Source organism: Heliangelus exortis, chromosome 1 (genome assembly GCF_036169615.1).
Source record: "Heliangelus exortis chromosome 1, bHelExo1.hap1, whole genome shotgun sequence".
Classification (NCBI taxonomy): Eukaryota; Metazoa; Chordata; class Aves; order Apodiformes; family Trochilidae; genus Heliangelus; species Heliangelus exortis.
In genome coordinates, this window is record NC_092422.1 from 64,430,451 (window position 1) to 64,444,488 (window position 14,038).

The following is a 14,038-nucleotide window of genomic DNA, read 5'->3' on the forward strand; positions in this document are numbered from 1 at the left end:
TTCTCAAGTATATATATTTTTTATAAATTACAAAATTTATTAAATTTTATAATTTTAATTATATATAGACAGGTAGTTCTATGTTTGTTTAGACTTTTGTGCACAATAATTGTATCTTGGGCTTTATTGCTGTGGACAAAGACTTTGCTCATTGTAAAATTAAGTAATTACAATTTTGTTACTTGTCTTTTTTCAGATGTATTTGTTGGGTTCTGGGACGTTTACTGTAAAAGACCTTCTTCAGGAGAAGAATCACAGGTTGCACTTAACACTAAGGTTTGTAATACATTCCTCTGTTTAGGAAATTACTCTTAATTCTTGAAATGATGCTGAAGATGTGGTGGAGATATGATGAAAATCTTTTATTTGGCTGGTTGTTTTTTTAGTTCCAGCACAGTATTGAGGAAAAGCTATTTTATACTGCATGATAATTGAAATATGTACAAGATCTTTCCAATGTAGTGAATAATATTGGACATTCATTCTAGTTATACAAGTCAAGAAAGTATTGTCAAAACCAATTTAGTTTTTGTGCATTTCTACCTTTCACCTCAGTGTATGTGTTTTTGGAGAGTAGCAAAACAGAATATTGTTAACTGTGCTTATGTATAAAGAGCTCATGATAAAGAGAAAGAAAGAGGTGAATGAAATAGAGAGTTATCTGAGCTATTTGGAATACCTTGTCTTAGATAAATCTAGGCTCTATTTGCTATTTCATTGCCTGCCTCTTGCTGAATTAAGTGTTTGTTGTTAAATGGTGTATTTATCAATATAATCCACTAGGAACAGGAGGAGTCACATTACAGCAACATTGACTGATGTAAATTTTAGTTTAATTCATATTGGAAATTTGTGGAAGGAACATGACTCAGGAGGTAAATGAAAAAGAGGGTGTAAGTCTGATACCAATCCTTAAGGTAGTACTTCCAATCATAGGGATCAAACCACACTCTTGAAAACCAGTATGGAATAAAGTTAAGTAGAAGGTTGGGAGAGAAGCAAAATGAGGATGAGGAAGGTGAACTCTGATGTGTAAATGCATTTTGTAGTAGTAGGTGTTGAAAGGATGGGCATCCCTGTAAGAGAAGGCAAGGGGAAGTCAGTTGAAGGGTGGAAACATAATCAGAGGGACTAAGGAAGATGGTGTTGGTAGTATTGGTATAGTCAGCACCAGAAACAGTGACTGTGATAAACTTGCAGAAATTTCTTAGCCCAGACACAACTAACAAAACCTTGTCAAAACTTCCAGTGCTATGAGAGGGGATGGGTAAGGTTTTCAGCTTCACAGTGTGTTGTAAAGGAAAAATTGAAATGATTTAACAGAGGAGAGAAATGAGTCAGAAAAAGCACTGAAATTATGACACCGATGATGGGTAAAATAGTCTGGTTCACCATAGATATGAAGGTGAGAACATTTTGAGGGAGATGAAAAACAGGAGGAATGTGATGACAGATGTTCTATAGTTGTGTGTTAGACATGGTTATTCTGTTAGGTTTTTTCTTCCATGTCTAAGTTGAAAATGGACTTTTTAATCTAGTTTTGATACAAAGTGTATGTATTCTAATTATGAAAGTGTGTGAATACATACATGTCTTCTCATTGTCACATTACCCCCCCAGATGTATAAGCTGGATGCTGAGCAATGTCTATAAAGATGCTGCATTATTTCAGTACTTACACCCTTTCTTGTAGCCATCTTGGGTGCATATTTCTTTTGCCCTTCCAGAAGTCTGTTCCAGAGACTTTTTTTTTTTTGTCTTAATTGTTGCAGCGTATTTTCATATGTAAACAAGTCTTAAAAACATTTAAAATCTGTCTTACGATATAACATGAAGTCTCTGCCAAAATTACTGTGTGTCATGAGTGAGACAGAATAAATGAGAGCCATGGTAGATCTGGGTACTGGTATGCAATTAAAACCCAGCAAGATCAGAGCTTTTACCCCATTTGATTCTCTCTTACTCACTTCCCCCTTGGCTGTGTGTTCATAGGGTCTCAGCTTCCTGCACTGGGGGGCAGTGGTTTCTGGTCTGGGAAAGTGGGACAAAAGGTGGTATCAGTTTGTGCTGTGCAGCTGCCCAGCTGTTAAGTGACCTGTCTCAGATGAGAATAGTCAGGGGGGCTCCCCAGCATTTCTTACCATGCAACTTCCTGATCTTCAGTACCTTCCTCCCTCTTGGATATCTTTCCTTCATTAAGATTCTTGGCCTTCTTCTTCCTTAGACCACTTTTTTCTTTTCGGGATTTTTCTTTTCAGCATCAGCTTTTCCTTCTGAAATGTGAGACCTTCAATTTTCCCTATCTAAACAGTCTCTCTGCAGAAGCACAAAGTATGATCAGCCTCCTAACTGATGGTTTTGTTTGACTTCTCTGAAGATTTGGGATGTGCTACTTCAATTCAGTCCACATATTATCATAATGTACCACTTGCAGTTGTACCAGTTGCATCGAGCAAGTAGAAAGCCTCTGATGGAGTGTTAAAAATTTCAGTTTCAGACATTTACACACACAGGCACACACACATATGTACATATATCCAGTATCTGCTCCCTGTTGAAGTTCACAATTTAAGCTGTTTTGCTTACAAGAGGCTAATGGTAAAATATGAACTCTTTCCAGGTTTACAGAAGTATTGACACACATGCATGGGTTTAGGTTGCTTTCAATTAGGTCTGCACAGTGTCCCTGCAGAATGAGGGTAGCATTTTCCTGTTGGAATAACACATAATAAAAATCTGCTAAATGAAGTTGCAAAGCTTTCTATTTAAAAATGTTCATGAAATTTGAAGATTAATAGCCTTTTATAAGTGTTCCCTTGTTGATAAACAGGTCCACCTCCAAAAAAATCTCAACGCAGAGTATTTGTTGCAGGTCGGCTGAAAGTGACCGTGTAGGTAACATTACAGTTATTGGATGGCAAATGGAGGAAAAAACTGACCAAAGGCCTCCAGTGACAAGGTCACCTGATACAATTAATGGAAGGGTGAGTATGAGCACTGTTATCAAATCCAGGAAAATGCTGTTTTATGGCCTGCATTGAAATAAGCTAGGTTGACATCTGCTGTCAACTTTCCTGTCCATCTTGATTTATAGTACTGCTTTAAAATTTCCAAGTACTGTAAAGAGCAGACTAATGGTGCTGAAGTGGTTTTCTGTTTTGCAGAGCTCTTGGTGCTCGTATTTGGGGTTAATAGTCTTGGGGAAGGTTTTGATTTACTGTTATTAAGCTTTAGCTTCAAGTGCTTGTGTCTTTCATCAGCATAGACTTGTAGTACTGCACATTGGTTCACTTGGTGCACTGATAGCCAGTTTCACAAAGATGTTGTATCCCAGTTCACACTGTGAGCTGGAAGATGGCATTAATAAAAGCTGCAATGTGGATGCTGAGGAGATGTCCAGGATTTTCACAGACAGCATATAAGATTTTAATAAAACTGAACAGATTTATTGAATACTGGTTTGTGGGTTTTTTCCGAACTCCAAATATTTGTCTGAGAGCAGCTATTTGTAGTGTTTTTTCAGCCTAGACATGCATTGAATTCTGTAAACTGTGTTTACTGAATCCTGGTGATAATTGCACTCCTATTTTTGTATGTTGGTCACAATGTGGATTAGTATCACTTTGTCTCCAAATATTGGTGCAGTACCTTTACAGACTTAGGAGCTGTGCTACCATAAAGCAGTTGAAGGCCTGCATGAAAATTTTGAAGGCATTTTGAACTGTTTAGTAAAAATAAACAGGAATGCCTTGATTGGAGGATTTAAATGTATTTATTGTTTCAGTCTGCAGTATTTTTTTGTCCACTCTAAATATATTTGAAATACATATTTTGGCCACACATTGTATTTGAATATTCCTTTCATATCTGTGTAATTGGGTCATCGCTGCATATTGCCGTGGCACTGAAGTTTTATTCTTTACTATTTGGGGTTTTTGGTTTTTTTTTTAGACTGTGTTGCCAGTTGATGAAAGTTTAACAGAATCTTTAGGAATCAGATCCAAATATGCTTCATTACGGAAAGATGCACTACTGAAATCTGGTAAGTTGCTGTGGGCTGTAACAAGTAAGCTTTAGACAACAGTAAAAGGTAATCTCTTGCTATCTGCCTCTGGCCCCAAGTTATTTAAGCAGGTGCTTCATCTGAATAGGATCAGGCTGCTGATTGAGCAGCCCTTTGAGGGTCATACAAGAGTAAGTTATTTTATCATCTACATATTTAGTTTTGTCATCTTTATAGTAAAACCATCAGAAACAAACTTTTGTCATTAGGTTGACTGTAGTATGAAATGTTCTATGCAATTTGATAGTCTGTTCCAAAGCAATCAATGGTGAGTGAGGGGAGGGACAGAAGAAAGCCATGGAAAGCAGTGGATATTAAGAAAAAAATTAAAGACTAGTTTTGAATTTAATGATTGAATGAAAAAAGTATTTAAAAATTTGAATAGATATTTCATTTCCTTACCAGTGTTTTAAATCACTTGGAGGCTTTTCCTGCAAGCACTGGAATAATGGTCATTGCTGAAAGACCATGCTTGGAAAAGCTAGAGTGATGCCTGGTTAAACCATATCTTTACAGCACTGTCTTACAGAATGTTAGTGAATTGAAGCCATTTACTTTAAAAAAGGAGGGCCTTCATACACTTTTAACTCAAACCCAATGCTTATATGACATGATTTTCATTCTAAGTGTTTGGTGGCGCCATTTGCCGAATGTATCGCTTCCCAACCACTGATGGAAACCACTTGAGAATCTTGGAGCAGATGGCTGAGAGTGTCCTTTCACTGCACATCCCTAGGCAATTCGTGAAGCTTCTTCTAGAAGAAGATGCAGCAAGGTGAGTTTGAGCTGGTTTACATGTTATATACATGTTAAGAGCAGTGATATGACTATTACTGAGTTCCTAAGAATTATATCTGTCTTAATGCAAAGAGGTACCAAATGAAATACCAAAAAAGCATTAGCTTGCTGACTGTAAAATTTCATGTCAGAGTATAGAATTTGGGCTTAAGCATATGGTAGTGGCAGGGATGGGAGCAGATTATTGGCAGAGTGAACACCTAGGATCATACTGAAGCCAGCTGTACTTCAGGGTTATCTGTTCCTCTCACAAAAGTATTGATAAGGTCACAGAATGTATTATTGGATAGCTCTGTGACTGTATTAGGACCAACACATTAGGATACATTATCTGTTTTTGTAAATAATTATTTTTCTATTTTAATCCCCTTCATTTTTTAATCATAGTTTATTTTTAATACAAAGGGGAAAATCAAGTTGAATTAAAGATAAAACATGTCTCAATGTTTCCTAGGTGAGGTGAAGTCTGAATAGATGAGACAGCATAAATGAAAGAGTGATAACTCCAGCTGCTGAGAATTTTGAGAAAGGAACAGAGGCAATACAGAAACCAGCCGAGTGGTATGAGTAATTAAAGTAGCAGGGAAGAAAAATCAGAATCACATTGAAGGTGAACTTTGAAAAAGTCAGTTGACTTCTGTGCCATGAAAGCAAACGTAGATGAAGTGAGCACCGACTCCACTCAGAGAGTTAAAAAATGGCTTTAGGAGTCAGAGAAGGATCTCAAATGGAAAGCAAACATAATGAAAACAAATAAAATGTGATACTATAGGACAGTAATGACGTTTTCTCATTTTAGGAGGTGGGGGAGAAAGAAATCTGTTAAGTGTTCTGTAGGTTTATTCTGAATTTGCTTCTTTTTTGAAGCAATTAATTCACTTTCAGGCAACACACTTAGGAGCTGTACTTCCCTACATTTGTAGGCTGTTGTTTGCAAACATAATGGTTTGTGTATTCTTTATCATGCCCAGATTGGGATATCAAAGTATTTTAGCTGTATTTTTGAGTATTGTGTTTTCACTTTGGCTGTGTTTGAAACCACTTGTACAGACCTAACTTATAACTATCTGGTGCTCTTGTTATCTTGTATTCTTATATCTCAATTCCTTTGGGATACTGTGAAAGAAAATTGTGTGTTGATCCATATAAGAAGGCAGAAGTAGTGTGTGGTCCTTTCAGGTATTTTCGTATTTTGGATAAATTCTCACAAAAAGATGGCAGTGACTTATTGTAATGTATGGAATAACTAATGCGTGATGTGAATGAGTTTCTGAAGATCAGTGTTTTGGGTTTTTTTTTTTTAATTTTTTTTTACTGCTGTAAAGTTTTGGGTTTTAGTGACATGGACTTAGGAAGAGTAGTCAAATCTCAAATTCTAGAGAGTGGATGCTGTATCTTGCCTAGCTGTCCTGCTACAACTTTGAAAAGGGAGCTTAAGGTACACCATTATTCAGTTAGACTTGAGTTATTGATTATTTTGTATCTTTTGTTCTCTACAGTTTTTTTCACAGTATGTTTAAAATCACCTATTCGTTATGAGGTGCATATAATGTAAAGAGTTGACAACCTTATCCATAAGGTGCTGTCTGTGATGAATGTACTTTAGGAAGTTGAAGATAAGAGAATTTAGAGCGAATGGGCAAAAAAGATGTGGATTCCTGTAAGACAGTGAAGTTTCTTCAGATATTAGCCATGCAGTGTGACTGTGCAGAGGCCCTTGCTAAAATCATCTAGAGATTGATGTATACATATGATATACAGTTACAGGTTAGTAACAGCCCAGGTGCTAATATGGCCTTGTATGGTCTGAGTTGCATGGCTCAAGGGTAAACATGACTTGTGTAATAAGCAAGAAAGACTCACTTATCTGTGTTCAGCTGAGGTAACCCTCAATGACATTCACAGTCACTGCATTCAGAGGGTCTCTCAGGTTTGGAAAATGCTCTTTTCTCCTTTCCCTGTGCTGCAGCCCAGAGGAATGCCAGATGCTGAACAAGCACAGCTGCTTCTGTTTTAACATCCTGATGACTTAAAGTATCCTTGGATAATCACAAATTCTGTCTCTCACATAAAGCCCTTCTGAGGCAGAGCTCTTTCAGAAGAAACACATAACGGGGAGGATATTTTTACTACCTGATTATTTGTGCTGTGCATGACCCCTGCTTTATTAGGGGTTGTGTACCTGGGACAAGCAAGTACACTTGATGTGTTCTGAATTTAGTTTAGGAACACTTGAGATCAAACTCATGGCTAGTTTTGAGCAGGGGGCTTTACAAGGTGGTCGTAATAGCATTTTATGCGTAAGAAGTTCACAAGATGAAACTGGAAGTGTCTGTTTCCAAGTCACTGATAAATACAGTTTACACCTACTGGTAGATCAGTCCTGGTGTTTTTCTTGAAAATTTGCTTCATGTTGATAATATCTAAATACTGTGAAGCAGAAATTGCTATGTGAAATGCTGTATTAAATTATATACAAACAACTGATTAAAACTGTGGGTTAGGGATATTAAGAGAACTTCAAAGAGAAATACTGGATTGTTCTTAGAGATGATTGTTCCACCTTTTCTGGGTAATGTCCTGTTGAGCTGTGTCTCTTGTTGACTTGTTTACTTTTTCTTTTCTTCCTTTATTCTGAATAGTATTTTAATGCAAGAAGAGAGAAGTACAAGCATGGCATGAAGTATACTGTATATTTTCTTAGCAGTGTTGTTGCAGAACTATATGTAACACAGAATTACCATGTATGACTGAAACCTCACAATCAGGGTACACTGGGAAAACCAGGGATTTTCATGTTCATATCTAGGGGTACCCAGTGGCCTTTATCCCATCTACAGTGATACCTGAATGCCTAAAATCCAGAATAGTGGATTAGAGTTTTGTCGGCTCATCTTTTGCCTCTTCAAACACTTATTAATCCTTAAATTTCTTAGACCCTCCCTGCCTGGCCTTGAAAACTGTGTATAGATACCCGGCCAGCACAGATGCTCCTTGTACCTAATGTCAAATAGGTGCTAATCCCCTCACCTAAGATCTGTCATAGTTTGGATTTAGTTTGAGAGCCACCAAAGTTCAATAGAGTAGCCTAAACAGGTTCTCAGTGTCTCAACTCACCTGACATGACGACAGTGCCTGCCATTTGCAAATCATCGTATGGCTTAGGAGAACCTGCAGAATTTTGACCAGCACTTGAGGCTCCTAGGGGGAACACTTTGTACACTGCCTGTGAGGAATCCATATACCTGGTAGAGCTCAACAGCTTTGCTTTGGGACATATGATTTGAAGCATTCCCTGACTGGTGACCGAGCTAGACCACAGTGAATTGAGAATGTGTCAGCTGAGGAGGATGCTACATTGATAGATACAGTGTGAAACTTCTTTCTTGGTCAGGTGGTGGAGCTAAACACCTTTTTCATTATTTTTCTTATTTATTTTTTTTCCCTAGAGTTTGTGAACTAGAAGAATTGGGAGAACTGTCTCCTTGTTGGGAAAGCCTTCGTCGACAAATAGTTACTCAGTACCAAACAATTATTTTAACTTATCAGGAAAATCTTACTGATCTGCACCAGTATAAAGGTGATTTTTCTTTTCATAATAACAACCGTGATTGCTAGTATTTCTCTGAAAATTTGGAACCTTCAATGTTTAATTCTGATGAGTAATAAATACTATTTTTAGAATTCTTTTCTTTATTAACATTGTCAACTTGCAGGAATCTTGGCTTTATTCATTCTTTTGTTCTACCCTGAAAGTAGAGAACATTTATGAACACTGACAGAAAGATAAATCTTCTTTTTCTTTTATCTGCTTTACTTTCAGCAAATGATAAATGAAACTCCTTGAATATTCTAGAGTAAGCAGAAGCAATGTGTTTTTATGCTTACTTTTCCTTTATATTTCTCAGGTCCTTCATTTAAAGCCAGTAGCTTGAAAGCCGATAAAAAATTGGAATTTGTTCCTACAAATTTACATATACAGAGAATGCGAGTCCAGGATGATGGAGGATCAGGTATTTGTTTCTTTTGCTCCTTCTTCACCTTATTCTGTTACTTTTCTCTCTCTCTCTCTCTTTTTTTTTATTTATTTTTTTTAATTTTCATTCTAAACCCTATAGCCAAATTTCTAGAAACTACTACTCTATACTACTAGTACTACTTGGCATTTTTGTAGCACCTTGTGTGCTTGGATTCCAAATCTCTTTGCAAAAGAAGAAATGTAAGTATAATTATCTCTATACCACAGCTGGCAAAACTAGGTTCCGGAGATAACAGTACGCTAAGTGACACAAGTCAGCCTTTGTACTAGGGAATATGTTGGATTAAGCTGCTATGTCTCTTAAAGTAATTTTATATTGTAGTAGAATAGCAAAGGTTTTATCTGTTATTTGCTGTTAAGCTTGAGCACCTTTTCTCTGGAACCAGCATGTACAATTATGTACAAATCACACCATTTTTGTTCACATCAAGCTTGTTTCTTCATAAATAACCTGGGTTTTCCCTTCTTTTAACAGTAATTCCTACTAAACAAAGAGACACACTTGTCCCACGTACCCACATGAGGGATTCCAGTAATGGCAGATTTTGTGTAAAGACCAGTGCTCAAGGCTTCTTTTTACTGTCAGTCTTCTAGATTAGGAATCAGAGGACCTGCATTCAAGTATGGTTCTTTCATCTCAGGAGGGCTTGATGGATTTCCAGGGTCTCTAAAACAAATCAGTTTTTCATGTCCTTCAAGACGTTGTCACAAAGTTTCACAAAAAGTAGTTCTTGAATTTCCATAATTGTTTGTCCACAGTAAGGATGATAAGCTGTCATTTGTAAGTGGTTTTTGTTCATCCCAGATCAGAACTATGACATAGTCACCATAGGAGCACCAGCAGCTCATTGTCAAGGCTTTAAATCAGGTGGCTTGCGGAAAAAGCTGCATAAATTTGAAGAGGCAAAGAAACAGTAAGTAGAAATATTATTGTGCCAGCTATTCCTCTGCTCTTTCCCCCTGCTCCATACTCAATGATCTGGAAAATCATTCAATTCTCTGTTTTTGTTGCATTTCATTCAATAGTTCTACTATATAATGTGAATATTCCCTGTTACTTTTTTTCCCAAATAAGGAGAGGAAGACCAGTTTGTGGTTTGTATTGCCCTTTCTGTCTTTTTAGGAAAATATTTAGTTTTCCCAAATACTTGTTTCATTTAGTTCAGCTGCCTTAGGTGTTGGGTTTGAGCACTGCCTAACTAATAGATTTGAAAACAGGCCTGTAGGACCTCCTCAGCTGCACTACTTCAACCCATTATTTTCCTGAGACTTCCACCCCTCTCCTAGCTTCAGGGTCTTGTTGTTGAACTCTCTTGCATTACTTCTGCTGCAGTATGGAGAACTTAAGGAGCAACGAGAGCAGCAGAACAGGGAGGCATTGCAGCTAGGGAAAAGGAGACCTTGATAATGCCCTTCCAAAGAATGGATTGGGAGCTGGTGGGAGGAGAGTGTGATAGGAGAGCCTGGCTTTGCTAATTGCAGAATTAATTTGATGGGGGAGAAGTGAATAGCAGCATCCTGTGAACATCAGATAAAAAGATTGGTTAAAAAGCTGCCTGATGTAATTGTATCTCACTTTAAAAATGCACTGGGATGGGACTTGAGAAGACTGTAAACCTGGAAGCACTGGTATGCTAGGCTTACTCTTCCTGTTCTTTTGATACCACTATTGCTTTCTGAAATAACTTCTTTCTGTCAGCTTAGCTACTGAAGTGGGTCTCAATCCTGTAATATCTAAGTCCCATGTCTTTTGGTTTTGGTGTGGGTTTTTTCCCCCCATCCAGTAATCCATCTTATCAGAGACCTTACTTTCTATCCAGTACTTCTCCTCTGAACTTACAGAGCTGTTCTTTCTGGGTCCATGAATAGTACAGGTTCAACATTTGAAGGAAAACTTTCAAGTACTTCTATTTTATCATAAAAGCCAGTATAGTAGAACTGAAATCCATCTCCTCAGTTTCATGTTACATACATATTATTCAGTTCTTTCTCCTTTCATTGACAAAACTGTGCTTGGTGCATCTACAACAGTTCCCCAGAATAACACATGGGCATCTGGCAATCTGTCTTTTTGCTTATAAGTTTAATCGTTATGTACCCGCCTTGTTGAAAAGATGACTTGAGTTATTTCTCCCAAACATCCTTTGTTTTGTTTTCTGCTTTTGGTATTTGCTAACAATCTGCTAATTTTATTTTGGTTTTTTGTTTTTTGTTTTTTTTAGCAGTTATGAGGAGTGTTGGTGAGTTTTCTGTTTCTGAGAGTTCTGTAGAGAGGGTTTCTGTTCTTTGGGTTGTTTTAATTATCTTTATTTTCTTTGGCAAAGATCTGGTGTGTTTTAAAGTGTTCAGGGCTTTTTCAATGTCATGCATCATGGCATCTGTAGTTGTGCTCTAAGTAACTGTAGCTGCTTTGTAGACCATGATGTGTGAATGAATTTCATTTCATCTGCAATGTTTGTTTGTAATGAACAGCTAGCTTCCTGGCTATCTCTGATCGTAAGTTAGAAAGCTGGAGATCAGAAAACAAGAATTTTACATCTTTCCCTCTTATTTCCAGAGAAAACTGCCTGGAGGGGAACATTCTGCTAGAGGTGGAAGATAATTAAGATAACCCTACGTATTTTTAAACCTCTATGGTGATAGATAGGACAAATTGCTCCAAATTATTAATATTAAAGTCTGAACATCTAATTCACTGAGAGGTTAAGGCAGTGTTACAGTTTGCTGACATAGTACAAGGAGAGCTGTTCATTTGAAAAAGCAATTGCAGGTTGGAAAGTAAACATATGTGAACTTTACACCATAATTTTTCCCTCTGATCATCCCAGCAAATGTCTGTGATTAAAAATGCAATAAATCTAAATCAGATTTCAATATGCTGCATGGCCTTTCCTGCCAAATATGTCTTTATGCATGTTAACTACACTGTTGTGGAAAGAAATTGCTCAGAGGAATTGTCAGTGAGATCACTGGTCAATAGAGAGCACAAATCCTGTACAGGGAAGTCCTAAAAGCTGAGATTAATTTGCTGTATGGTATAGCAGTACTGGGGAGTGGTTGTTCTCTGCTCCATTTGGGTGATCAGAGAAACACAAATAAGGAAACTCTTTCAGTATTCACTTCTGCATTATAACCTTTGAAAACAAATCCCTCATTCTTCTCTTGTAATGGAGCTCAGACAGATACTGGGATTAAGCTCCCCCCTTTCTTCAATATCAGTCAAGGGACAAGAACTGGTGTTTGTGGCAATGATTTTAAAGCCTACCCCACACAAGTCTCCTATCTTGCCTCACAGACACATTGCAATTAACAGCATTGCTCTGGGGGTAGCAGAGGAATCCACACCCCTCAGAGGTCCTGGTCTGAGGTAACTGTGCCTGGTAAAAAAATTCCTCTCTATGTATTCTCTCAGTGTAGCTGTTCCCATCAAAGGGTGCTGAGATAGGTGCAAACATTAGGTTCTTCTGTGCTGTTATTATGTTGAAGCTAGTAATGACTGAAAAAAATAAATAAAATAAGTACAGTTGGTGTCAAGCAACTCATGCTTGATGCCGTGTCATGAACGAGCATCATGCTTGTCACATCTGGACGTTGTGTAAAGGTGTGATCTTTTGTAAAGCTTTTCTATCAGGAGGAATAGGAATAGGAATCTCCTTGGCAAAGGGTGTAGTAAGCACAACATCAGTTTAAAGTAATTTTCTAAGCTAAAAGACAGGATTTGTGAATGGCTTTTCTCAGGTAGGATTAAATCGCCCTTTAGAAGTGCTATTGTCTCTACAGCAGTTACAGAGGGAGTCCAAGCATCTGTCCTACATTGGATAAGCAACTTCTGTGGGCATCTAAACTTATAGGATGTGAACTTTTCTCCAGCACCAGGGGAGAAGACTTAGTGGAGCTGCATTATCCCCATGTTTTATTGGTATACTTTATTTACCTTACTATTTGGAGAAGACCAAATTTTGACATTGTTTTACATTGTTACAGCTAACTTTATAATGGGCAGAGTTGTACAGTGTCCCTAGTTTAATATAATCAGTGTGTGCTAACAACTACATCGAGGACAGAATCCTTGGATTAGCCTGGAGATGTACTTTGGCTTTTGTATCTCATAAAATTGTTGTTGCTGGTGTAATTTGAATCAGCTTGCAACAGAGGAAAGGATATACTAGCAGAAAGAAATTTTTGTGTTATGGATCCAGGTGGCATTCCTGTGTTGGAAGGAGCACAGGTTTTCCTTCCATGGCAGTACTAGCTATGTGATAGTGCAGGTTTATAAACCAGGCCTCAGGGAAGTGTCTGTGTGGTAAGGAGAGGGAGAGTGGGGCAAGCTCTCTGCAAACAGTGGTTCTCTATCTGATGGTAAAATCTGTCACCCACATTCTCCTCAGCAAAACTGTCCCTCTGGTATACAAGCTCTGCCCACAACCCCTTGGCATAAGGGATTAATAAATCTGCATCTGAGCACTTTTAGTATAGTCAGAGAAGGCTCTAGGACCATGTTCCTGCTGTGCAATTGCCCACTACCCTTTCACTGTTGATTGCTAGCTTAGGTAAATTTTGTTGTCTGCTATTAAATCCCCAGCATGCCACTGTAATGTGTGTACCTCTAGATCAATTTTTCCCCTAAAATCAGTCTTTTTTTTCAGCACCTCACCAAGTTCCCAGTCTATAATATACATCCCACAGGACATTGTTAGAGCAAAGGAAATTATTGCTCAAATCAACACTCTGAAAACTCAAGTCAGTTACTATGCAGAAAGGCTCTCAAGAGCTGCCAAGGATAGATCAGCTAATGGCCTTGAAAGAACACTTGCCATCCTAGCAGACAAGGTAGGAGAATAATGTATTTCTGTACTGAATCACAGTGTATTTTTTTCTCCTGTCTCTATCTTTAGTAGGTTTTCTCAAAACATCTATTTTACTTTGTTCTATAGTGTATTGTAACATGTACAGTGCTAAAGAAAAAGCAAAATCAGACCAGCCTTCAAAATTTGCTGCTTTTTATTTAGGTTGTCCACTTCTTTTCACATTCTGTCCTTCAGCTCCTCTTGAAAGTGCAGTGGAGAGCAATGTCTTCTGGTTTCCTCTCTATATTAATCATATTCCTGAAATCTGCATTCTTCACTTCTTTTATGCCC

General features: G+C 37.7%; 1 protein-coding gene across 41 annotated transcripts in view; it reads left to right on the forward strand.

The window, feature by feature from the left end:
* The window catches only part of INPP4A (inositol polyphosphate-4-phosphatase type I A), a 124,278-nt gene that overhangs the window by 80,686 nt on the left and 29,554 nt on the right, over window positions 1-14,038 (forward strand). For 17 of the 41 annotated variants that reach the window (XM_071745865.1, XM_071745931.1, XM_071745685.1 and 14 more), the window contains 9 exons: window positions 197-276; window positions 2,831-2,984; window positions 3,952-4,042; window positions 4,691-4,838; window positions 8,311-8,441; window positions 8,770-8,874; window positions 9,706-9,814; window positions 11,123-11,140; window positions 13,547-13,730. In XM_071745865.1, coding sequence (XP_071601966.1) covers window positions 197-276; window positions 2,831-2,984; window positions 3,952-4,042; window positions 4,691-4,838; window positions 8,311-8,441; window positions 8,770-8,874; window positions 9,706-9,814; window positions 11,123-11,140; window positions 13,547-13,730 — 1,020 coding nt within the window. The remainder of the gene's footprint in view (window positions 1-196; window positions 277-2,830; window positions 2,985-3,951; window positions 4,043-4,690; window positions 4,839-8,310; window positions 8,442-8,769; window positions 8,875-9,705; window positions 9,815-11,122; window positions 11,141-13,546; window positions 13,731-14,038) is intronic. The other 24 variants (XM_071745954.1, XM_071745809.1, XM_071745791.1 and 21 more) reach the window with 5 other exon arrangements.